Source organism: Triturus cristatus, chromosome 4_2 (genome assembly GCF_964204655.1).
Source record: "Triturus cristatus chromosome 4_2, aTriCri1.1, whole genome shotgun sequence".
Lineage (NCBI taxonomy): Eukaryota > Metazoa > Chordata > Amphibia > Caudata > Salamandridae > Triturus > Triturus cristatus.
This window is the reverse complement of record NC_140586.1, coordinates 195,029,623-195,056,540: the sequence shown is the minus strand read 5'-3', so window position 1 is coordinate 195,056,540 and position 26,918 is coordinate 195,029,623. Positions and strand designations below refer to the sequence as shown.

The following is a 26,918-nucleotide window of genomic DNA, read 5'->3' as shown; positions in this document are numbered from 1 at the left end:
TGTAGTCGGTGGAGGTCAGCGCGTGCTTGCTGATGAGGTCGGCGATGGAGTCACAGAATTGAAGCCGGGGTCCTGGCGGTCTGTAGACGAGGGTGCCTCTTAGGGTGGTCTTGGGGTCCGTGTGGATCTGGAAGTGCATGTGTTCGGCGGTGCTGAGGGTGTCGTTGGTGTTTGTTGAGACCCTGATGGTGTTTTTGTGGACGATGGCGATTCCTCCTCCGGCCCCGTTGGTGCGGTCTCTGCAGGTGATCTTGTACCCGTCGGGGATGTCCGGAGAGGAGGCTTCGTTCATCCAGGTCTCGGTCAGGAAGGCGACGTCCGGGGATGCGGTGTCGAGTAGGTCCCAGAGCTGGACGGCGTGTTTGCGTGCAGAGCGGGTGTTGGTCAGGATGCATCTGAGCTGGTTGGGTTCCGTCGTGGCGGGTGTCTCGGTGCCTTCGAGGCAGGAGAAGCTGCAGTTCAGGCAGGTGAAGGGACCGTGGGTGCGCTTCGGGCGGCCTTGCAGCAGGTGTGGGTCCTTCCTGGGCTGAGAGCGACGAGGGTGTTGGCGTCGTAGCAGAGGCGGTCTTCGTGGCTGGTGCGGGGGCCACGGGTTCTGGCGCTGGGCGCAGGCCAGGCGCGGACAAGCGCAGACGGGCTTGCCTTAGGCGCGCCTTTGGCACGCCAGCGGCATGCCCACTGCGCGCGGCCGCCATATATGGGGAGGTGGGGAGGGAGGAGCAGCTGGGAGGTGTGTTGAAGGGGCAGCGAATGGGTGTGGAGGGGGCGGGGCCACAGGGGAAGCGGGGACGGGGGCAGGGGAGCGGAGCGACCGCGGGAAGGAGACAGGCAGGGGCAGGGATCAAGAGGGCACAGAAGTCAGCAAGAGGGGCACAGAATCGCAAAAGGGGGCAGTAGCAGAAGAAAAACAGGGCACAGAATCACAAATGGGGGCAACAGCAGAAAGAAAAACGGGGCACAGAATCAAAAGGGGACAACAGCAGAAGAAAAACGGGGCACAGAATCACAAAAGGGGGCAGCAGCAGAAAGAAAAACGGGGCACAGAATCAAAAGGGGGCAACAGCAGAAGAAAAACGGGGCACAGAATCAAACAAGGGGGCACAGAACAGAACGGGGGGCAGGGGGGCACAGAAGAGGAGCGGACCGGCAGAGAAAGGCACAGTAGAGCGGATACAAACCAAGGCCCCCACTGGCCACCAGGGATGAGGCGCAGGTGGAAGCCTGCGGGTGGTGGAGGGCCTCGACTTCGGCAGCGATCAGTACAAATCAGCGAGGGTGCAGGCGGAGCTGCAGCGGGGGAGCGACCTACCAGGAAGGTCAAGGGTCGCTCGAAATCTATTTGCACAATCTATTTGCACAATGGTGCGGTTGTCCTCTGTTCTACCACCGCGCAGCGGCCGCCATATGTGGGGAGGGAGGAGCAGCTGGGAGGCGGGAGGTGTGATGCAGGGGCAACGAATGGGCTCGGAGGGTGCGGGGCCGCAGGGGAAGCAGCGGCGGGGGCAGCGGAGCGGAGCAACCGCGGGAAGGAGACAGGCAGGGATCAAGAGGGCACAGAAGTCAGCAAGAGGGGCACAGAATCACAAAAGGGGGCAGTAGCAGAAGAAAAACCGGGCACAGAATCACAAAAGGGGGCAAAAGCAGAAAGAAAAACGGGGCACAGAATCAAAAGGGGGCAACAGCAGAAAAAAAACGGGGCACAGAATCACAAAAGGGGGCAGCAGCAGAAAGAAAAACGGCGCACAGAATCAAAAGGGGTCAACAGCAGAAGAAAAACGGGGCATAGAATCAAACAAGGGGGCACGGAACTGAACGGCGAGCGGGGGGGAAAGGGGGCACAGAAGAGGAGCAGACAGGCAGAGAAAGGCACAGTAGAGCGGATACAAACCAAGGGCACCACTGGCCACCAGGGATGAAGCGCAGGTGGAAGCCTGCGGGTGGTGGAGGGCCTCGACTTCGGTGGCGATCAGTACACCTCAGCGGGGGTGCAGGCGGAGCTGCAGCGGGGGGAGCGACCTACCAGGAAGGTCAAGGGTCGCTCGAAATCTATTTGCACAATCTATTTGCACAATAGTGCGGTTGTCCTCTGTTCTGCCACTGCTGGTGAGTTGTTTTGGGGATGGGCTTGCTAGTCTATTCACATGATTATGACTATACATGGAAATCACCTGTAACTCCGGTTTTCGTGATGGAAAAAGTGTCCAGGCCTCCCCCTGGACACTTTTTCCATCACTCGTGACGGACCATACCTGTGTCCGTTCCGCTTAAGCACATTTTGACCAGAGAAATGGGTCGGAATTACAACCGGTTTGGAGTGGATATTCACACGCAATCTGAGTAATTTTCCGATGTACTTTACTTACTATGACTTCCTTGCCCAGCCGGGATGGAAGTACAACCGGCAGAGATTTGAGATTTCTTTCACATTGCCTGAAGCCCTGATGAAGTCCTGGGTCATTCACCCGGACGAAACACGTGTTGGCTGGGCAATCTTGCACAAATAAAGAAGAACATACATCAACTTCTTAACTGTTTATGGTGTCTTTAAAGATTGTATATATACTGTGTATGTTTGTCGAATACTGAGAGTCAGAGTACTTACTTTGCAACACAATCAAGACGTGTGCACAGGCTTGTTTTCAAATGTAATAGACCAGGGGTCTTTAAGTAGGGGGTTCTGGGTCAACCCCTTCCTGTTTGCACAGTCCCACTTCATACGACATAGTGACTGGCGTACACCCTAGGCAGACGCCATTTTCCTACCTACTCACATAAACCCTGTCTCTTGCTCGAGTGTTCTATATAATAAATGCATATTTTTATAACTCCTGTGTGGTTTCCCTTTCATTTAACCAATACTATAAGGTTGCATTCTGGTAAAACAGGGTGCTTAGCATTCCTTCAAGACTTCGCCTGAAGGCTGCTCTCCATAGCTACACTAGTATAGCTTTTAAAAAAGGTTATCTTTGACCTAATCACCATAAGGGTTGTTTGGACTGGTACAGGGTGCCCACTTTAATTAGTGGACAGCATATACCAGGCCAACTTCTCACAGTGAGTGTGAGGGGACCCTTCAGCATATCTTGCATGGGGGGGCCTTCTCAGGTTTTGTTACACCACTGATCCCACAACATATATGTTCTTCTGCTTCCTCCAAATTACTTCATCATCAGGAACAACTGTGTAGGGAGAGTTGGGGGAAGCACTGCAGCCATCTTCAGAGACTTACAATGCAGGGAGCTACTCAGCTGTTTAATTTTCCACATTCCAATGCTTACTTTGAATCTATGTGTGCAACACAATTTCCCTTAGACTACATGCCATTTACCATCCACCAAGTGGTGACATAACCTTCATCGACGAATGTTTGTATCTCACAAATGGCCAACTAATGCAAAGGGACAAAGTGATCTTTCTGGGAGACTTTAATCTTCACTGGGGCACCGCAGATGGTTCTGCAGTTAATCTGTACACCTTCTTTCTGTCTGTAAATGATGTGATCCAACGCAGCCTAAAACCAACATATTCAAAAGGCTCTATACTCAACCTAATAATCTCAAAACGACCTCTTTTGGTGACTGAACCCATACTATTAGACAGTCTGATACCTCTCTTATTCCTTTCTCTTTACATCTTTCATTCTGTGATTATGGGCCAACTGAAAAGATCGACTATCTGGTTTTGTGACACAGAGAAAGAACATTACCATCAACACACTCAGCAACACCGGATATATAGTACTACCACCCATTAACCCCTACACAGATGCCAATGATTCAACTGCACACTGTTTCGACCATCTTTCAGATATGCTTTACGAGGTAGCTCCATTCCAAAGCAAAAAGAAAAGACCTCAAATATCGGGTCCATGGTTCAACATCTTATATGAGGAAATGAATGCCTTAAGAATATTAGAAAAGAAATGGAGACAGTCACACTCCACCACTATCCTACAAAGTGAGAAATCAATTCCCTTTTGATCTCGCCTTGACACAGCTAAGAACTGCATTAAATAACTCTTTGAACTTGTCAAAACACCAAAAGTCTCTCCTTGTCTGCATCCCCCTCAATCACAACATCTGTCAAATTTGATGACCCATACACTAAAGCAGAAGAGTTGATACAGTTCTTTGACTTCCAGATAAAATCGCAAATATGCCAAGACGACTGCCCTACCACTACCACGTTGTGTGCAAATCAAAGAACACGTGTTCACTATTTGACATAATTAGTGAGTTAGGTTTACTTAAAGACATCATGAAGACCAAACCGTCGGAACACTTTGCAGCGCCTATTCCAGGTAACATAGCCAAAGACCTCTACACTTACATGCTAACTTACTGGACAAAATGTGTGAAACTGTCTCTCAACCAAGTGACATTTCCTAACTGCCTCAAAACTGGACAAGCAGCTCCACTTCTCCAAAAAAAATTCAGCAGATGCTAACAACATCAACAATTTTGCCCCATCTCCAACCTGCTCTTCCTTGCAAAATTCCTTAAAAGAAGGAGTGGAGCAACTCACCCAACACTTTAAATATAACAGCCTCCTTGACAAATACCAATCTGGTTTAATTCTGTACTGTAGCACCCAAACAGCAATACTATAGATGGTTGATTATGCTCTTTGTGTCCTAGATTCAGGCAACTCTTGCGTCCTAGATGCTCTGGACTAATTAGCGGCCTTCTACACTGTAAGCCACCTTATGCTCCTTGAAAGACTCAAATTGAATGGGACATTGATTGCGTGGTCCTTAAATAGGTAATGAGACAGAATATCGAGGAAAACATTTCAAACTACCATAATATCAAGTGAAAAATATTGTGGAATGTAAATATCGAGTGCAAGAATATCGTTTTCAAGAACATTAATCTGAAGGTAAGTGATATCATTTTAAAAAATATAGATGTCATTAAAATCGTTTGTAAAGGGTTACGCTAATTTCCAATCTCATATAGCTGGAACTCGATTCTCGAAGCACTTCAAGTGAATTTGCACCCGGAACCACAATTAAATACTTGACAACATATAAAACCGGCATGAGGACACTCCCTGTTACATGTGTTGTTACTCGGTACTTTGTAAATATAGCCTCAGAGCACTTTTTTGTTAAATGTCTTTCTCCTGCCTGTGGCAGGACATGCTCTCCCATAATGCTTTCTTTTTCTTCCATATAACCTGTGCAGCACGCCTCAGCTGATATAATGGCGACTGCGCCTTTCTTTTCTTATTTGCGCACCAGACGTGGCCACATGTTTTTTTTTCTATTTATTAACTTTTGTTATAATGGCAGCACATGAGCTTTAGCTTTTAACATCTTGCGTGTTTAACTCTAAAGCGCGGGTGCCTCCTTTGTAACAAAAGTAAATAGAAAAAAAAGCGCTTGGCTGCCATTTTGTAACTATTTGTTTACTTTTGTTTTAATGGCGGCACCTGCGCTTTAACTTTAAACATCTTAGGCTAAAGCGTAGGTGCCGCAATTGCTTCATAGTAAAGAATTAGAAAGAAGGTTTTTTTTCTATTTCTTTACTTTTGAACCAATCACGGCAACTATGCTTTAGCTTAAGATGTGTAAAGCTAAAGTGCGAGTGCCGCAATCCATTTGCAATGTGATAGCTCACACATTATTGAAAGTTTGAACTATTGAAGTTGCATTAATATTAGCAATGCCAACAGCTTAAAATTTCATGTAATGCGAGACCTATTGCATTGCAAATGCTTGGGTTTTTTTGGTGAGGAGGGGGGCGGGATTGGTAGCCTTCCATCTCAGTACTGCTTAAAGGGCCAGATGCATCAAGCGTTTTCCCTTTCGCAGAATCGGCCCGTTTGCGAATGGGAAAATGCCTTTCGGGATGTATCATCCCAAAAGTCATTTGCAAAGTAGGTTATTTATTTTGCGAAAGCATTTAGAGAATCGCAATTTGCGATTCTCTAAATGCAATGCAGGAAGTGCTTTGTAAATTGCGACCCTGCTTTAAGGAATCGCAATTTACCACCAACTTCAAGTTGGTGGTAAATTGCTAATTCTTAGAAAATGCACTTTTTAGCATTTTTCCAAGTGCCATGTCGGGCACATACATATTTCAGGGATGCAACAGGGTGTCCTTTCGGCACCCTTGAAATTGCATGCGCAATTTGCGAGTACCTTTTGGGTGCTCGCAAATTGCGCATGCAATTCGCATTCATTTCGAAGGGCCTCTAGGCCCATAGAAATTAATGGGAAGCCATTCCTTACTTGCGACTCGCAATTTACGAGTTGCATTTAAGGAATATGTGGGATTCGCAACATTTTTGTCAAAACCTACATACATTGCATTTTGCAATTCTATAATAGCGAATCGGTAAAATTCGCTATTATAGAATCGCGATATGCAATCTTGATACATCTGGCCCATTATTTCTAAAGTGACAAAGGCACACTTGTGTCCGAAGGTTTTAAAAAGGGCGGAAAAGCATTCTGAACATGCAAATAGAGTGGATGTCCTCCCTTTGTCTTGATAACTAGTGTTGCAGCTAAGTGGCTTTTCTGTTTTGGTATCTGCTCCCATCACCTTGTATGAAAGCCACTCACTGGTTTACAGGATTCTCCCTTGTGCAGATGTTGTCTATGTTATATTTAATTTATAGTTCACAGTTTCCTAACCTCCTTTTCCTCTCCCACGCAGGTCTTAACTAGCAGTATTGAGGAGGATGGAACTGAGCCCCACGCCATGGGCCCACTGAGATGGTCGGAGGGAGGGTGCCGGTCACCACCGTGTCGCCAAGCTGCCAGTCCACATCTGAGGCCACGCACTACCGTGCTTTCAGGAACCGAGAACGAGAGGTGGTGGAACGTTCAGTGGCCAGGCTGCAGAACAGCGGCTTCTACTGGGGCCCTCTTTCTATGGGAGAGGCCCATGAGAAGCTCAACAAGGAGCAAGTAGGTACTTTCCTTGTGAGGGACAGCTCCCAGCACCACCACCTCTTCACCTTGAGTGTCAGAATGGCGGGTGGCCCAGTCAGTGTGCGGGTTGGATTTCATAAGGGCCGCTTCTGGCTACGGGAGCACTCAGCAGACTGCCTGGTAAAGCTGCTGGAGCTGGTGGTGGACAGAACCCGAATAAGGCCCATCTGCTGTGAAAATGGTATCCGGCTAATTCTGACAAAGCCACTGCGCTGCAGTCGGCCTCTTAGCTTGCAAGAACTGTGTCGGCGAGAAATTATATGTGTTTATGGGCATGAGCGATTATCCCACCTGCCCCTGCAGCCGGCGTTGAGAAGGTATGTTGAGGCTTTCCCTTTCAAAATCTGAGACCCTATAAATGATAAATGGTCCACGTATCAAGCACACTGAGATAAGCTACCCTAGCTCAAGATATGTCCACAGAGGTGACCGGAACCATACTATTGGCTAACATAGCAACAAGCTATCACTACTTGGCGTAGTCTATGGAGCAAGTGGCCCATCCTCTTTTTGTCTTCTTCAGTAATCCCAGACATCGCATTGGGAGAGACTTCTACCAGCCAGTGAGGCCAGAGACAATTCTTTCACTTGTATGCATTCGATATAAGCTGTCACCAAAACAAACAATTTGGCACATACTGGAGCTGCGAGAGAGAAGTGCATCAGTACCTTTAGCCTACTCTTTCAAAACAGACTATTGAAAAGAGGCTAAGTAAGGCCCTTAAAGAAAACTAACCTGCTATGGACAGGATTGCGCATATAAAGGAGAGGACAGAGGCGCCTCAACTAAACTGGACTTTTTTCTGGTGCACTACGGGGAGACATTTAACTCCTTTTGGTACTTTAAATTCCACCGCTGCAGACCATGATAAGGTTCTTCATTCCACACAGGAGCTGTGGACCACAGTGGCTCGTATTCCGACATTTCAATGTTCGCGACACATCATACATCATTTTTGGAGGGGCACAATGGAAACTTGAAAGATCCGTCTCTCATAGCCATAAGTTAATCAAGAACCAGAGGTGGCCTGACCAGTACTAAGATATTTCCTGAGCGGTGTTAAGTCTGTCAGGGAGGTAGGTTTAGAGAAATGTCTACAAAGCTGACATGATTGGGACCAAAAGAGCTCACATCTGACATGGAACAAAGTCCTGTATTGGTCTGCAGAATTTGTTTTTAATGGTTTATCGATAGGTTAGTGTGCCTGTGGTTACTGTTAAGAGATGAGTGCTGTACTCGGCCATGTATCTCCTGCATGGTTGAGTGATGCAAAACAGCACAGACGTCTTTTGACCAGGGCGTTTTGCTGCAAAGTATTACTGACAGGAAACACGAGGGAAAACTCATGAGCATGGGCAGAAACATTGCATATTCCCTGCTAGTATAGTCCTTAGGGGTCAGACGAAAGTTCCTAGGTACATTCCTCTTATCCTCTGACTGTTTTTGCAGCTTTAGTGTTATTTGTTGTTGACTCGCCAGTTTATCTGTGGCGTTAATGTACCAATTTGCCATTTCTAGTAATGTGGCTCCCGACTGCCTTTAGTCACAACCATTCACAGCTGGGTCAATCCTTTCCCATTGCCCGTTCTACTCACTCACTGTGCGTCTTTGTAAAGTAGTCTTTGGCCACTTACCATCTCGTTGGTATAGAATGAGGTGGGTTATTTTTGTTAGACCGCCACAGTGCCTCCTTAATTTTACAAATTGAAATTCGTTTTTTGGGGGACATTTATGGAGCGGGTGAAGAATAGGACGAAGAGGGCCATCTTTCAGAAGCTGCTTACCAATTACCATTTAAGTATTTTTTTCCTTTTTTTGTCATCCAATGAGATCCAGAGATGAGGTTTGGGGACATCGTCTGCACCACGTGTTAAAAACGTCAATATCTACATGATGCCAAAGATGAAAACAAGCATTGGCAAAACCAATAGGTTAGCCTTGCCGTTTGAATCCTGCCTAAATATATATATTTTTTAAAAGCTTTCTGCAGTAAAAATACAAAATGCTGCTTTCTGTATACAGTGCATCAGTGAGATAAAAAAAAAGTCATATGTAATGATTAGGAGCCTGATATAGAATTTGGCAAATGAGATACACTGCCACAAATGTGGGGGATGTCCCATCCGCCTTATTCCAGGTACATTATATCCTAATGCACTTCGAATAAGGCAGACTCCTGTGGAACACCCAATCTACCAAAATCTAAATCAGGCCCTAAGTGTACTTTTGAGATGTTAAACTGCTCCCCAGGATTGGAATGTAAGCATTCCATAAGAGGTGGAATGATACGCTGTACAGCCAACAGTATGAGAAGAGACAGCAATACTCTTGTGAGGGGACCCAATGCCCATTCTATGTATATTCTAAATAACTGGTAACAGTAGATCTTGCATACAGCTGTGCTGTCAACCGAGAGCTAGTAAGATGCCAAAAATAAGTCTTAGGTTTTGCATTTCTAGTAATTGCCTCACACATTTGCACTTTCGGTGCAGAAAAAGTAGTGTTCTAACCGACCCAATGTTTTTCTGACATTTGATTCCAAAATGAGGAATTAAAGGGCCTAGTAAGTGTCGAAGGTCATCTTTTTATATGCTTCCAGTCCCATTTTAAGACAAGATTTGTGTTTATTTAGCCACAGTGTATGAAGTGTAAGCGCGGTAAAGCACAATGACTGCCATTTTGTAAATAAAATAATTTTTTTTATTTTGCTTGAGACTTTTGATTACTTTATTTTATGGGAGTTTCAGAAATGTTGTTTTTTTAAAAGTAAGGCTGTGCTGTGCGTTTGTTTTTGGTTGGGTTTACCAAACTTAAAAGGGAAGGCCTGTCACTTATTTCCCTTTCTTACACTTGTGGGAATTGGGGATAAAGCTCTGATCTGGATTTTTTTTTACTATAGTGATCCCGAGTAGTTGTTGTTACCGCAGCCATTAAAGTCCATGTTGCAGAATTTGACCCTTCTCTCTTTTTTGGTCCAGCTCAGGCAACTTTCGTTTTTTCCATGTCTCATGTAATCGAAACAAGCATGGGCAAAGCCAGCAGCTCTGACATTTGCAAGCATGTTTTTTTTAAATATTTTGTTGCAAACATATGCAATAGTAAAAAAAAGAAAAAAAATGCCAAACATATGAAAGATAGGAAAATAAAGGAGTGACCCTGCAACTCCACCACTTGAGCCCTGTTTTTGATGCGCATTCCTTTTCTTGCGGATATACACATGCGGTCAGGCAAAATACTGTCACTCACTGTGCACAATGACGTGGGCGGACTCATTGCCCTTTCAGTATGCTTTTGGAAAACATGAGGTTGGCGAGAAAGGTGTCTCAAAGCCAAATCTAAATATTCCTTAATTTTGAGTCAGCCCTCTTTCACCCTGGTTTGCTCAACTGTAATTTACATTTTGCTTCAGCCCGTCAAAGCATACAGTAAGGACATTAGGTCAGCCATTGGCAGTCGTGTACTGTGAGTGTTGATATTTCGCCTGATGACATACGCATTCACGTTAAAAGACGTATGCTTCACTGCTGGGGCTGGTGGGCCAGCGTATTCTTTGGAGATTTTCCTTTCTTTCCCGTCTTCCTAATTTTTTGGATTTTTGAGTCCTCCTTGAGTGTTTTACTCAGAGCTTCAGATTACAGTAACTCAAAGCCAAAAGTAAAGTTTCTAAGCACCAATAATCATATCTCCTGTGCTGTGAGGGGAACCAAAAGTGACTTCTATTCTTTTTTCAGTAAAACGGCCTGCTTGGAAGCATCTGTGCTGTTCTATAAAAATCATACAAGAGCATTACGTTTTTCTGTAATTTGCAAGTTGTATTGCAAGTCTATGTTTATGTGGCAGTATGTATTCTTTTTCTTCCTTCGTTTTATATCAGTGGCTTAGACTTGCAATGAAAAATTGTATCACATCAGCTTGTCAAGACCAGATTTGTTGGCTCTGCCAATGCTTGTTTTTAAACCAATTTTTCTCCTGCTGTTTTGGTGGAGTTTTTTTATTTTTCATTTTAAAAGCATACGGATGCGATCCAGGGACTCCTTAATGCGCAGGCCAGGGAGGGGTAAATGATTTAAGGTGTGCATTGCTGCTGTTGACGTTTGAATGTGTTTAAATCACGGGAAACTCAGCGTAACCAAGACAGAATTATATTTAGCCTTGTTGCAGAGCGCCCATATGGTATATCAGAACATTGAAATGTTGGGAGCTCCATTGAAAATAATGGAGTAGCTCCGGCCTTATAATGGCTGGTATAAGCCCGGAGCTCCAACATTCCAATGCTTCTTTGTTCACAGCTGTGGCTGTGAACAAAGGCTTCAGGGAGCCTGAGGGGATTTCAAACCCCTCACGATCCCTGAAGCCTTTGTTTTATTTGTTAGAACATTCTGCCCTCTAGTGGCAAAATGTTCCAATAGCCTTATAGCCCTTCGTAGCTGGGCTATATCGGACTTATAGCCTTATAGCCCGCCATAGTGGGCTATACAGGCTATTAAAGGCCTGCTCAAGGGAACGGGACTTTAATAGCCGGTGTAGCCCTGCTACGAAGGGCTATAAGGCTATTGGAACATTCTGCCACTAGAGGGCAGAATGTTCTAACAAATAAAACAAAGGCTTCAGGGAGCCCGGGTGGTTTGAAATCCCCTCAGGCTCCCTGAAGCCTGGCTGTGAACAAAGACTATCATTGGAATGTTAGTGCTCCGGGCGGATACCAGCCATTATAAGCCCGGAGCTACTCCATTGTTTTCATTAGAGCTCCCAACATTCCAATGTTCTAATAGCCAGTACAGCCCGCTACAGCGGGCTATAAGACTATAGTAATTAATGCCTTTGCAAATAGATAACATCCTATGGCCAACACCCATGAAAAAACTCCAAGTGAAAAGTGATTAAGGTGTGCAACCGATGCCCCAGAGCAAGGCAATAACTAAAATTTGTCTATTCCAATAGCACATTATAAAGTCTGGTTTGAGTCTCAAATCATCCATTGCAAAGTTGGAGGATATGAGACCTAACGGATCGAGCTGTCGTTTTTGGAACCTTGGGACCCAGGTTCGAATCACAGCCTGGATGCTAGATTGAACATTGTGTGATTCTAGGCAAATCACTTATTCTGTCTGTGCCTAAAACTGTGTGTAAAATGAATTTGTTTAATCTCCACTTAATAAACCTAATATTGAAAATTGTCTCCCGACCCCTCGCGTAATGTACAGTGGTCCGTTGCATCACATCTAAGTTTGTGCCAAATAAATACCAGTACGTACATACAATTGCTTCTCCTCGGAGGCCGCACGGTAGCAGGATGTCCATTTCTATACAAACGGCTGTCTATGAACCTCAGTACCAATACGTTTTGGACAGTGCCAGATTGTTTAACACTGTCGAGCCGATTGAAGAGTTGGCTTTTCTACATACTAACCTGTGTGCCTAGCTGCATCCAGTTATTGTATTCTTTGACACAATAAAGACTAGACCTTCTAAATGCAATTCATTGTATGTAGCACCTGGGGACCATGATGGAATGGATCAGGGTTCCATCTGAATATAAGAATACCTGTGGCTGCCATCGTAGAATAGAGCGTATACATTCACTGTAGAAAAAGCCTTTGGTTTTCGTTTGGTATGGAGAGCATCCATGCACTGTAATAATAGCCGGAATCATACATTGGGCAGCCAAAATGCACTGTTACTAGACCCTTGGGTGCATATTGGAATGAGGAACCTTCACTCATGGTATGAGTAGACAGTTGCCACCATCGTGTATGGGGATTCTCCAGTAAATGGACTGGTAACTTCTGGGAGCCATCACGGTATAGGGCTAGCCCCCACTCGCTCGAATAGAAGCCTGGGTTTACCTTCCTGGGGCCAGAAGCCTGTATTCACAGTAAGCAGGCCCTGGGGGACATGCTGGATTGGGGAACTGTAAGAATATCCTGTGGTCATCATCAAAAAGTGGAGAGTTTCCATTAACTTTGAAGGAAATATGGGCTCTTTGTAAATGTTGAGAGGGAAGGCTAGTAAGTGTAAGGTGTGCAGTGATACCATGGGACCACCAGTGAGTCCGTGGGTGCCAGTGGTTACAGTGTGATGGGAGGGTTTTTTCACTGTAGGGCAGTCTTCATTCTCTATAGATGTAACTCCAGCAACAATATAAACAGGAAAGCCTTTGATTCCCATAATTGAGTGGGGACACTCCACTCACGGTAACTGGATTTTGAGGTCATGATGTTGGGGAGGGATATACATTTACTGTACATGGATACTTGGGCCCACGGTGGGATGGGAGAGCACCCGTTCTCTTTAAGTGGAGTTTAACTCCATCGTGGAAAGAGGGTTTTGTTCATTGTAAGTGAAGCCTAGACATTTTAATTACTAACACAATGTACCTTTAAGAGCATATGTAGTTTGTTTCTTAAATATCAGAGGGACACAGATAACATATTCAAAGGAAGTAAGAAAGTCTCTATACACAGAAGAGATCATTGCCTTTTAATCACATTATTCAAAAAGACAATTTTCCAGACCTAAAAAATGTTTGTTTTGGCTTGTTTTTCTTGTTTTCAGAGGGCTTCTTTCGGATGTTTCTTCAAGATGTAGCAGAAATGTATTGAGTTCTTCACAAGAATTTGATTGGTGGCTCTTAATGGAAAAGGTATTAATATTTGTAATTGTGTTACATTTTTTTCAATACTTGGCTTTATCATGACGGAAAAGTTTTTCTTTCTGGCACACCTTTTCTCCTCTGCCTTGGTATTCTATCCATCTCTGAAAACAGTCAGTTCCATTTCTGTTAGGCAGAATGCAGCCAATCTCATTTTAGCATGATTTTCGCAGGGACCGGTTTAATCTCATCAATTTCTTAAACTGTGATTTTTGTGGGTAGGGTAATGGTGCGGTACCTCCAAGGGCAACTGGGAATTCATTTATAATGAAGTACGGCCGGTTTCTGCGGCTTTATTGCTTATCTAAAGATTTGGCAGTGGCGCTGGTGGCAGCAGACGTTCTTCTGTAAACAAGGTCCACCACCAATGATTTGGAAAATATTTGTTCATAATATCCATTGTCTATAAATTCCACAAAAATGGTTACAAAATTTCCCAATAAAGGAAATGCTAGAACTGGCGCACACCGTTTGTGTATGGTGCATCTTGAAGGATGTAGCCGAGCTGACTAGCGAAATATTCTGATGACGGTTTCATTTGGCACGAACAGGACAAATGGCATATAATGGCCTCGTAGGGCGATGAATCAGTTCTTGCTCATCATTCATTTTACAGATGCATACAGGTTGATCCAAGGAGATGCCATCTCCTTATCCAATAACACCCTTCCACAGTATCTACCCCACCCTGGGAATTAAACCGCAGTGCACAGTTGAGCAGTGAGAAAATGGAAGATCCTTTTCATGCATTAGGGTAGTACAACTCATGGCTTAATCATCACTTTATGTTGCGTGGTCTTTGAGCCTGGCAGTGGGTAGGACAGCATGGGTGATCATGCACAGCCCTCGACACTCCCGTCTCTAATATAAGCAAGAGATTCCGAATCTGTGGTCCAAGACGCTTCGAGAACATTATTCCCAATGGTCGTGATTGTCATTCTCCAGGTATGGGTGATCCACTTGAGACAGCTTTGCAATCCTTCTTCTAGACGACAGAGGCTCTCGGTAATGAATAGCCTAATGTTCTCCAAGTTCTTCATCCACCTGCCCTTATAATCTGTGATGTAGGTGTCGATCGAATGCAGCCGGTTCTGAAAGGAAATATGAGAACCATTAGATATGGACATTTACATTGTGGAAACATCTCTTCATACTTTAAGGCATCTGTTCCTGTACACTACACATTTGAAAGCTTGTGCCTAGGGTGAAGCACAGATTTTTGTGAAAAATTCTAACTGGATATTCATTTTTGGGGGTTAATTTTCAAGAAACCTCTCTGCAATCCTGTATCCTGTCCTCTTATTTTTAATTGACGCCAGGCATTGCTTCCTTCTGCTGCCTAAGGGGCTGACTCCAACCTGATATCTGTATGTCAGGACCACTGATCTGCCATGGAAAATCAGCCGGGACATTCATACTTGCATTTCTAACTTCGATGACTCCCTCTTCCTTCCTATTTTATTGTCTTTCACTTGGTAATCTCCTTTCTGATGGGCTAGGATGGGGTATGCCACTTCCAAATTACCCTATTTTGTGAGTATTTCGGAAGACGCCCTCTCCCCCACCCCACCTTCCTTAGCCCACTTCGGTGGGCTGTGTGAGCTAAGGGGTGCAGGGTGACTGAGATTCAACATGTTCAGGGCAGCGAGTCAAAAAATTAAGAATTAGGCATTGGGCAACTTTTTCATGCCATTAGGAACTTGTAATAATGTCAAAGTCACGGGCCTTTTGCCTTCTGTTTCACCAGTGATTCTTTTTTGTTTTGACGCCCTGAAAAACATAGTTTGATCTAAACTGGATCCTTAATTTCATCCCCAAAAATTCAACAAATTGGTCATTCCCCACAACGCAGACTATCCTCAGGAGGACTCTGTCAATTCTACTTTATTAAAACGTCAGTACTTTAAAGCCCTGATTGTTACAAATATTCGAATGAATAAATTTGCATGCAGCTATAGCTCCTTCAGATGAATTGCTGCACCTCTTTCACTTCTCGCCACCTTTGTATTGTACTCCTGGAAATTAAATTTGGATTTATTGATTGAACCACAGGCCACGTTTGAAACATCGTTTTTAATAGAACGCTCCCAGTATTAACTGTGGGAATGAAAAGGATTTTCTCAATTAAGAAATTCGCAGTTCAGTATTCAGCAACAATGACAGAACAGTGTTTTTCTGCTACGTACACCCATACTCCTTTGTGATATACCAGGTAGCCCTGTGTTTGTTATTTTGTACCATTTCAGGCAGGCGACTGCTCTTTGTACTAAACCACCACCCTTTCCACAAGCATGACTGTTGACAAGCAACATTAACATAAACTGTTGGAAAACGAGGATGTGGGTGCAGTGAAAGAAAACGTTTGGTCCTCTCCTCCTAAAGCATAGTCGGACCTGGAGGGCCAGAGCTATGCCAGATTTTGAGGATATCCCCATTTAGGTAAATGTAGTTATCTTAAAAATCTGGCATGGATCCGGCCCTCCAGGACCGACTATGGAGAACCAGGTCTTAAAGCAAATAATTATTTCCAAGGGTCACCAGTTAGTATACCATGAAGAGGGACTAGGAGGGTGACAGGTTATTAGGACGACCTCTCTGACCGTCTTCATGTTGTCATCAGTTACTATTATTTGCCAAAGGGTGTTTTCTACTCCAGGAAGTGATTAGAGAGGTAGAGGTCATAGCCAACAGAACAGGCTGAAAAAATATGATTTGGCTTGAGCTACATGACCCAGGCGGAACCATCCGTGTCAACCCTTCATAAGTACTTTCCACAGCCCCCAGAGCGGTGGTGCTTCGCTGCAAATGGGTTGTTAGCTAAACTTTCCCCAAACCTGGCATATGCAGGCTGTCCCACACTTAACAATCTTTATAACAGAGGTAAAGAAACACCCTGCTATATTGCATGTGATTATGTAGTCTTTAGATCTGCTCTGTTCATTCTTCACTCATAAAGCTTTGTAAATAAATCTGTTTTTGCTTTGGAAGGTATCAATATTCCTGAATCCCATGGCTGCTTAATTACAGGCCGGACTGCCGCTGCAGGTAGCCCTACACGCGTTCTGCATTTCACATTGCTCAGTATTGACAGGGGTGGGAGATACAGTACTGCAGGGTCAGAGGCGTGTCCGTGCACCTGTGGCTCTGTACTGCTTAGCAGTCCCTGCAGCGCTACTGTGGTAATTTCTGTGTGCGTGGTCAGATATGTATAGTGTCAAGCAGCCCGTAAGCCCCTTCTTTTAATCCAGTGGGGATCTCTGATAACTTTTGCCAAAGACTTGTGGTTTCATCAGACTTAATTCCTCCGCAGCGCTCATCCCAAGTACAGACATTTTATAGTCTACTGACCCTGAAGTGCAGATGCACTTGACTAAATAGGGTGACTACCTCGCTTCATGTCTTTACACACACTTTTTCCAGTCCTGAAGTTTTCACCTGCAAATAACTATCAGGTGTATTAGCCTAAGGTTCTTAATCGACACAAACCAAACCAACTACACCCAGAACATGTCACACAAAACTTCATGACTGGAAACAGTGTTCTTAATGATGTGGGGGTAAGGGGTTCATCCTAATGCCAAGGTTTTGCAGAGCACACATGATTGTCTACAGAGCATGACTGGGGGGTTCCTAGCTATACTGGGCTGGCATTCTGCCACTCTAGCATTTACCTGGTAGGATGCAGACAAGTAGGGATTGTTTCAGAGCAGGATGGGCTACTACGACCTAACCATGCCGCAGACTCCTGTACCATGGGGCCAGTTTGAACATTTTTGCCAGGGCTGATTGTGGATTCCAGTCGGCCCTGGTGGCAAGAACGTGGGTGAGGCTGTGCACATAGTGTGAGGGGGAGTGATCAGAGCTTAGCTGGAGTTTTGTAAAGTCTGATATATGGTCTTCTCAGTATTGAGGCTCTGCAGAGAGACTGCAGACGATGGTTGAGGGAGTACAGAGAAGCTTTGAGTATGCAGGACATGTCTGAGGATGGGCACTCTGAATTAGGGTATGTTTGGCATTGCTGAGGGTGAACACTATGTGATTGAGGGTATGCAGAGCACGGCCAAGTTCGGCGCACGTTGAGTAGGTTGTGTTACGCAGGGTTGAGTGTACAGAAGGTTGTTAGTTTGTAAAGTGTAACCAAAAGTTCAATTCAGGCTTGAGTGTGTTGAATACATAGCTTGGGGTAGGCAAGGGATAGCTAAGGGCCTGCATGGCTGCGTGTGGGCCCTGGAGAATATGATGCTTCACTGAGGGTTCTTAGCCCATAGCCAAGTATTTAAAGAGCGGAACTAAGCACAGTTGAATGTGTCCTGTTTGTGGCTGACGGTATGCAGCACATGGTAGTTAGTGTGTGCAGGGCAAGGCTACGGTAGTGTAGGACACTGGTGATTGTATATGAGCATTGTGGGTGTGGGCAGGGTGTTTTGGGGACACCTGAAGCTGTGTGAGGTTGAGGGGGGAAGTCACCATGGATCAGCAGGTGTGTAAGTTAAAAAACAAAATATGAAATGAATCTGTACCCAAGTTTATCGTATCATTAGTATGCAGGCGGCCTCAATTTAATGTTTGCTCTTATTGTGCAGTTTTAATTAGTGCACTATGAAACAACCCTTATTAAAAAGTAGGAACTTGTGAGACCGGTGCTCTAACAGAATATTTGTACTAAGCTGGTTTTCTAAGACCAACCAAATACTATCAAATACTCAAGGTGTATTGTGTTTATGCCGCATCAGTAAAGCCCCTGTGAGCAGATTGTTGACTGCTGGTCAGAGTCATTTGCCCTTTTAGCTACTGTTTCACAAGAGATGACTTCTTGGTTTGACACCTCGAAAAAAAGCTTTTGGTCCACTCAGGATGCTTAATTTCATCCCCTAAAAGGGGACCAATTAGTCGCTCACAACAACGTACTTTGTCCTGAGGAAGACCCCGCCTATTCTACTTTTGGAACAAAACATCAATTTAAGGTACTGAATGTTAAAATTATTTGAATGAATGCATTTGCATGCAATTGTAACTCCTTTATAGGAATGTATTTTTTTCTTTTTTTATATTAAACACATAATTACTGTTGCACCTCTTCATTGCATTGCTGCACTTATTTCACTTCTCACTACCTTTTGTATTGTACTCTTGGGAATTAAATTTGTATTGATTGTTTGATTGACACCACAGGCCATTTTTTAAATTATTTTTAAAAAGAATTCTGACAACATTAACTGGGAATTGAAGGTTGTTATATGTTAAGCAACAGTAACTGCACATTGTTTTCTACTATGAATACCCACACTCCTTTTTAGGTCTCGCCTAGTGACGTAGCGCTTGCGCTGCTCGCCTTGGCCAGATCTATTGTTGTCGACTTGGCTTCGGAAGGGAGACAGGAGATGTGCACGCGTACAGACACGCGATGTGCACGTGTACGGCATCTTTTACTGAAGAGATGTGCACGCTTACAGACACGCGATGTGCACATCTCCCGTCCCCTTCCGTCATCGCAAGTCTCATGCAGTTTCACTTTCTTAATGCGCACGCGCGCTCAGTTCGGGATGTCCTCAAGCCCCGGTGAGCAACGCGCTTTCGCTTGTTTTATATGTACCTTACTGATCGGACCATGGACTTTGTGATTGGCATATTTCGGAAGACACCTAGCGCCCACTCAGATTGAGAAGCGCTGGCGGCAGGCTGCAGCGTGGGCAGGAGCACGCCGCCCGTTAGAGGCGTTCCGAGGCGCGCATTCTCTAGACTCAAGGAGTGCGGGCAGCAGCGTAGGGCGAAACACAAACCTCCGCTACCAGTTAAAAAATGTTTTCTCCGCCTTTCCTCCCTCGAAGCCACTAATCTATAAACTTTATGCGGGAAGCGGCAGTGGCTGTTCAGTCTTTAAACATTACACGGCAGACACGCATGAGTTTTTCCCTCAACAGAGGTCTCAGCGAGCATTAAGGAAACCTATAACACCCGCAGAGGATCTGAAGAGGTCTCTTCATAAGACTATTCAGCTAAAGCCAGCCCATTGCAGGCACACGAACGTCCGATTCCTTACGGAGGCTGGCTGAAGGCATTTCAAGCCTGCGCCGCCTCACAACAGACCGGAGTGTACACCCTGGTGCTCGAGGCACGTTCTGCAGAGAGTTGCAGATTCACATGTTTTGATTCACTCCCGGAGCAGTACCTGGTGTTACTGTGGAACGAACATCACGGGGTTCTCCTAGACATCTCAAAATATTTTAGAAAACACAAGAAGCAAAACTACTTACTTCGCTCGATGAAGTCAGGCAGGAACTAGGAGGCGGAAGTGTTGATGCTTGGCTTAATGACTTTCAGATGTGGGAGAGATGGCACTGAGAGCTGCAGAGCAAAGCACACTACATCATGGGTGGAACTGCTGAGGCATTCAGACATCTTACATGCCTTCCTGTTACCATATTTCAGGATCAGCGCCAAACATTACTTCTTTAAAAAGTAACCAATTGCCACAAACTGTCCCGGGTCTTTAAAAAGGAGAGTAAAAATACCAGTACAGTTCAAAACACCATGTGTTTTTGCTTCTTCTAACAGTCCATGCTGAAAGAGGGTCCAGACTGCCCACCAGCATGAGTCGTTGCAGGGTCAGTTATGGTGGAGTTTACAGGCGAGAGACAGCCTTTTACTTAAATGGCTAAACTCTAGGTAGGCATGTTCAGGGTGGGAATTATCCAGCATCATTGAGGCTGCAGAGATACTACCTACCATTTGATTTTATGTGTCGTGGATCATTCAATGCAATATCACAGTTCATCACATTTTTTTTTTTTTTTAACCAATGGCATTCCAAAATTTGCTGAATCATCATTTTTACCTCATCACACTAGGGTAAATCGTGTAATTTCAGGAATTTTGTGGGTCTCTTGTTACGGACGAGGCAGTGTTGATGTTGGCGTCGCCGATAGTGAGAAAGGAAGCCCAAAGGTAGCCGAAGGGTAGAGTTTACACAAACCTGACGGGACACTCAATATTATACACCACCTCCACTTCAGTGTCACTCGATGGCCTAACGGCCGCTGACCCGCAACATAAAACGTGATCCCGTCAGTGAAACGCAATGTGTTTCAAACACAACGCACATCCGGAAGTGCCGAAAGTTACTTCAGTACTCCGTACCGTTTGCGGAACATTACAATAATGAGAAGATCGTCGGGTTGTTTTGAAAAGGAAGGCTATTGCTATTCCTCCTTTTATGATTTAATTTCTGCCAGCTTTAAAAGTTACATCACTACGGGGAAGGATTTTGCTAGTAATCGGGTTACTGTCTGTCCTTATAAGGTAAGGGGCATGCATTTTTCCGCTGCGGTTCCAGATTAACCCTTTTGCCCAGTACTAGCCTTGGTGTTAACTTGGCCAACTGGTTTGTTTCATCCACCGCTTGGGACACATTTTTAATATATCCGCACCCAGGTTAATGTGCTGCATATCTAAATGCATATAAGGTCCCAAAGGAGAGACCGATTGCATTGCAAATGCTTGTTGAAATACCGGGTAGCCGCTGGCACAGGCAGGCCACTTCTTTTTGTACCAAGCTGAAAAGGGCATTCTTTTGGGAATCAAACATATTTATTCCAATCCAAGTCACTGTATTTTAATTCAGAAGAAAAGCTTTGATTTTGTCTTCCAGTACAATTTCAATACTTGATTTATCTGAAAACAAAAATACACATTTTCAGAATATTATGGATGCGATTCCATAATGCCCTCTCCCACATATTACAAAATCATAACCTTCCTTCCTGCCCCAAGTGCGAGTTTCTCCACGAGAGGCTGGATGCTGCAAACTTGGGGTGGCTTCACAGAACCTATTTGTGGTCGGAAGGGAGTGAGAAGATGCTCTGCCAGAGGTCAGCTTGGGGCTTGAAAAGTAGAGGGGAAAGCAGGGTCCACACTCTCCACTCGACCTCAGGTTTCTTCGTCTCCTGCCTAACAAAAGCCAGACTCCACACTTTCCCTTCAAATGGGTGAACTCAACTGGTTGAGAACACGCAGAACCCTCATGATTTAGACGATACTGCCAATTTCTAAAACTATTTAAAAAAAAAAAAACCTTGGTAATGTCAAAACGTCTTGCCTTTGGGACCTATTGGCTTTCTAAATACCTGTTGGCAATGCTGAACAGTATCAACAAGATTCTGCGCAGCATGGCTGAAAGAAAGAAAAAGCACGAGAAAGGCACAATAGCAGCAGCTGCATCATTTTGTAGTTGTGCATATGTTTGAAAATGCTTCACACGAGTCATTATGCATGAGTGCATACAAAATGATGCAGGTGCCATATTTTTGCTGATCTGAGATGGATTGGTAAATAAAAATAAAAGAAGGTCGTGGAAAGCACCTGTTTTATATTGGATGGTTCTGTAGCAGTATATTGCCTGATCCTCACCACCCTGCAGCCCCCCCCACAAACCCCTCTCACCATAAAAATAATATATATATATATTTGTTAGAATACATTGAGCGTAGAGGGAACTGGAGGAGTGGGTAGGTGGGAAACAGGGAGTGGGTGGGGAAAGGGAAAAAGCAGCACACAAGGGAGAGAAACACGGGGCAGTGGGAAGCACACAAGTGAGAAAGCAACATGGAGCACCGGGAAGGGAGGGAATTTGTTGGGAGAGAAGCACATGAGAGCGAGAGCTTGCAACACGAGGAAGACGGCAACACAGAGCACACAGGAACACAGGGATGGGTGTTTTGCCAGGGGAGGTAAAGTCACTTGACAAAGAGAGCTGGGAAATACATGTACTCTACTGGATTGCTTAAACAAGAAGAAAGTAGTTCCCTAAAAGTGACCAGTGGAAGGAAAGACGGTGGCCAACCAGAAGGATAGTAAGAAGGATATGCTCCAGGGGAGGGACATACAAAATGGACAAGCTGGGAAAGCCATCAACTAAAAAGCAAGCAAATGAGAGTGACAATAAAACCAACCAATGGTAAGCAATGGGCAGGCTTTCAGCCCCTGTAAATCCTTGGTAAGCCTACAGAAGGTATTTTGAAGCCAGGCAGCTTCAACAGCGTCCTAACTGTCATTTGGCTGCTTGAGCTTTCACCGAACTGTCTTTTGGCAGTCTACAACCTCTGACTGGCATGGGCAAGCTTAGCTAGATCTCTAGGGTACCTGGCAGTGTGAATCCTGTACCCTTGAACCGTGGCTCTTAGGCTTTTTCCGCCACTGCCAGTCACTGGTTGCTGGAACCCAACCGTTTGAATTAGAAAGCAGTCAGATGAACAGTGAGGGGAAAGAACTTACCCTAAATAAAGGCTTCTTTCACACATGAACTCTCACTTGACCCCTGGCCCACTCCGCTACTCAATTTATTATGGTGACTCAACTGCAACCACTTCTATGTGTGAGGGACGCTTGCACTACTGCTACCTGTGCTGTGCTTGATCTGAGGTTGCACTGCTGATGTGTCGTAAGGTTGCATGAGTGAAGCATGTGTATGTAAAGCTTGTATTTCTACTGTATGGTTGTGTGGGGACCTTAACTGCTGCTAAGTTCTGTGCAGTTGTGTATGAGTAAAACTTACTCTGCTGTACGACTGAGGGAAGCTTGCTCAACTGCACATGCTGTGTAGTGTGAAGCTTGAATTGCATAGCTAATGCTGTACAGTTCTGCATACAATCACATGAGGGAAGCTTGCACTGCTCTACGTGTGGTGTGATCTGAAGATTGCACTGCTATTGCAGTGAGATAAGGGTGTGTATGAGAAACGTTTACACTGCTGCATGTGACGTGCTTGTGTGAAGCATGCCCAGCTGCAATATGTGCTGGATAGGTGTGTTCACTTAATATTTAGTTGTGTTTGAGAGGGAAGGTTACCGCTGCAAATGTTGCTTGGTTATGTGTGAGCGCAGGTTACACATCTTCACATGGTTTCTGTGTGTGTGTTTGAAACTTTTGGATTGCTGCTGCTTGTTCTTGTGTGAGGGAAACTTACATTGCTACATGTTTTTGTATGAATCTTTAATTTCTGCTCACATGCTGTACGTATGTGAGGCACGTTTATGCTGCTACATTTGCTGCATGTCAGCAAGTGCTGCACAGTTTTGTGTGTGTGAGGGAACCTTAACACTGCTGCAGGTGTGTATGAGTTTACAGTGCAATACGTGCTGCATGATTCAGTGTGTGGAAGGGGTCTGCACTGCTGGTACCAGTCAGGTGTGCAACGCCCATAGGGCTCAAAGGGCTTTAGCCCCAACCTGTCATGTGTGTCAGCCCAGGCTGAGACACCTTCCCGAGCACACGAAGACAGTTCTTGAGCTGCTGTGGCCTGGCGTCTTATCGCAGCCACACCGGAGTATTTCACTGGTCTTTAAAAGACCATTTACTTGATAACGAGGCTATGTTTTTTCACCCGTTCCTAGAGCCCCTGCATCTCCACTCTGCCTATTCCTTAAAGTTGCAAATTATTTTTTCTGCCACAGTGTGAGAATGCCTTTCCTGAAAAGTAAGCTTAGGCTTTGTGTTTTTTGCAGTTTTATACAGCTCGAACTCCACCCGAAGGTATTGAGGCACCAAAATCTGGCTCTACATTGCTGGAAGTATTTGCCCCATCCCCCTCCGAAATTTGGCTCTAGTTTCGCCCCTGGTACCAGTCCTGAACCTGTTCTGTGTGTGTGTGAGGAAAGATTGCAGACTTCATGGGTGGAAGTGGGAGGTGTGCACATCCTGCCTTCCACCAGAACAACTTGCTTCCCCTACAGTGACCTGTCAATCATTAACTCTGCAGGAGGCATACCTGAACACCCCTGCCTCCCCCTTCCGGAATGAAGTCCTGTGCAGCAGGCCAGACCAATGGCAGACATACCCGCCACACCCAACCCGTCTACCCAGTTCCATGCCTGCGGCAACAGCATCAGCTCTACTGAACGTCCAGCTCCCTTGATTTTGACACCGTGACTATTTCCTTCTGTCTGTTTCTAAATGTCATTCTAGTTTATTTTACAGTTAAAATTGTACTTTTCGAAAGCACCCCAGTGCCACCTGACAAGGCTTATGCAGTTGAACAGTCTTCCTACAACCGCCATTTTGACTCTGCCATACTTATTGGAAGGCTGTTCTATGCATGTACTGCCTGCTCCTCGAGCTTGAAGTACACTGCTGGCTCCTGAACCTCCACCAGTGCGTCTCATCCCACGCCCCCTTACTATAAAGTCACCCCTCTCCTATATGCTTGCGTTCACTTCTATAGTGATAGCCTGGTCGAATTCAGACTCCTTTTCTGTGCAGACTATAACTTCCAAATATCTGATTTTAGTCCTGGCCTCTCTGGTTAAAGGATTTATGATTCTTGAGATGTAGCCCCAAACTGGACATCGTACTCCAGATGTGGCCCCTAGAACGGTGGACATCGTCCCATATGCGGCATCCGGTAAAGGGTGCAGTAATTCAGATGTGCTCCAAGAAATGGACACAGACCTTCAGGGGTGGCCTTCAGTGCTGGAGGCAGTCTTTCAGATTTGGCCTTTAGGACTGCACACAACAATTCAGAGGTAACACGAACTGGAAAGAATACACTCCAGATGTGACCTCCTGACCTGGGCACTCCGAGCTGAACACCATGGTCCTGGTTTGCTATGCTGTCTAGCCTTCCACTTACAATCTTTACCTAACATGCCACACCAGATTCGCAATGTAGGCACAGAGTGCGTTTCTGTTAATGTGTTAACGTGAAATGGAAAACGTTGATTGTGTCCTGGTCAGCAGGTATTGGATCTCCTGGCTTGCCCTTTGGTACCACTGGTCCTGTCCTTGTTACCCTTGTCCCCAGGAGTTATGGAGACAGTGGTGCAGGAATAGGAAGTAAAATGGGTTCCAAATCTCACCTCAGCAAATAGGAGACTGCAGGGTCTGGGGATGGGACAATGGGCTGACACTCTGGGTCATGTATATCAGCAGTGCGGCCAGTGAAGGGTTACAGGGGCCTTGAGAGTCTGAGGGGGCCACTGCTCCCCATTAACTACTGTTTAGAACTGCCAAACCAAGGATGGCGACATTTTCATTGCCAGCCTTGGGCCCCATGGCACACTTGACACTGTGATTGATGTCACTGCCACTACCCTTGATTTGTTTTTAGTAAATTAACGCCCAGGACATTTGCTAGCCGTGAAAGTTTCTTACCGTGCCCCTGGCTTTGCCTTCCCCTCGTCTAGATGGGTGAGGTGTGAATGGACCTTGCGCTGGGGGGTGCCCTCGTCCTCCCATCCAGTGACGCAGATACAGTGCCCAGAGCCGGCGCCGAGGAGGCCATGGGCAGCGACACCGCGTTGAGGTTGGTGGGCCGGGCGGCCGAGGCGTGAGAGCGGGCGCTGTAGGGCGACCGCCGGAAGCTGCGGCTCAGGCGCCTGGAGAGCCGGCGCACCAGGCCCAGCACGCCCTCCTCCGCCGCGTTTTTCTTGGCCAGGCCCACATCGTCGAGCAGCTCCTCGGGGGGCACCTCGATGTTACCAGTATACCAAAAGACCCACCAGATGAGGCTGAGGAAGATAATGATGGCCCCGGCGTAAATGAGGAAGTCGTAGAAGTAGACGTTGGCAAAGACGCCCGTCAGCAGCACCGCCAGGCCTATCACGTCAAAAACCACCGCCAGCCAGAAGGAGCAGGCGCAGCGGCCCAGCCCGGCCTTGGTGAACACCATGGGGTGGCCGCAGCTCCACCTCTACGTCGAGAATGGAAAACTCCAAAGTGTCTGAGCCAACCAATCACTTGAGAAGCCTCGACGTCACATTGAAACGGCCACCACAGCCCCCCAGGCTGCAGCAGCCAGGATACCACAGGTGTCAGCGAAGAACCCTCAATCAACACCACCGGTCACCAGGGCGGCAAAGCGGTCAAAGTCTTTGACGTCGATGCCAATCCAGCGGCGTCTTCCTTCCTGATCTGGGGACCCAACCCTCAGGTATGATGTCAGTGGCAGGGACTGATATCCAAGCCGTGTGGCGGAGCGACGTCGCCGGGTTATTCATTAACCCCGCAGGCCGATCGATCGTACGTCGTGATAAGCTCCGTGGCGAAGGTTGGTAGCAGAGGGTTGTTTGTGTCTCAACGTTTATATCTCCTTAGGTCGGGCACCGCTGTTGTTGATTGTGTCTACGTTGCCTGGGAGCGACAACATCTCCGACCTGTACCTGCACAGCGTGCGGTCCCCGGGGAGCCTCGCGCCACCTGTCACCGGAGAGAGTTCACCTGGTCGCCGCGGCGACTGCTAAACACCGTGTCACCAGCATCCAGTGACACGCCCCGTGCGGGAGGCAGGGTGCGGCACCACGCCCTGCAGGCGTGCTACTGCTACTTGCGAT

General features: G+C 45.9%; 1 protein-coding gene and 1 long non-coding RNA gene across 9 annotated transcripts in view; one reads left to right on the top strand and one right to left on the bottom strand.

Moving 5' to 3' along the window:
• LOC146833370 (suppressor of cytokine signaling 1-like) overlaps positions 1 to 9,659 on the top strand; it is a 432,757-nt gene extending 423,098 nt beyond the window's left edge. For all 8 annotated transcript variants that reach the window (XM_085601152.1, XM_085601151.1, XM_085601150.1 and 5 more), the window contains one exon: positions 6,666 to 9,659. In XM_085601152.1, coding sequence (XP_085457278.1) covers positions 6,725 to 7,291 — 567 coding nt within the window. In that variant the 5' untranslated portion in view covers positions 6,666 to 6,724 and the 3' untranslated portion in view covers positions 7,292 to 9,659. The remainder of the gene's footprint in view (positions 1 to 6,665) is intronic.
• Positions 9,660 to 13,401: 3,742 nt separating this feature from the next.
• Positions 13,402 to 26,865, bottom strand: LOC146833369 (uncharacterized). Its single transcript, XR_014960571.1, has 2 exons — positions 25,741 to 26,865; positions 13,402 to 14,687 (listed from the first exon to the last, which is right to left on the bottom strand). It is a non-coding gene; the product is annotated as an uncharacterized LOC146833369 (long non-coding RNA).
• Between the last annotated feature and the right edge of the window lie 53 nt (positions 26,866 to 26,918).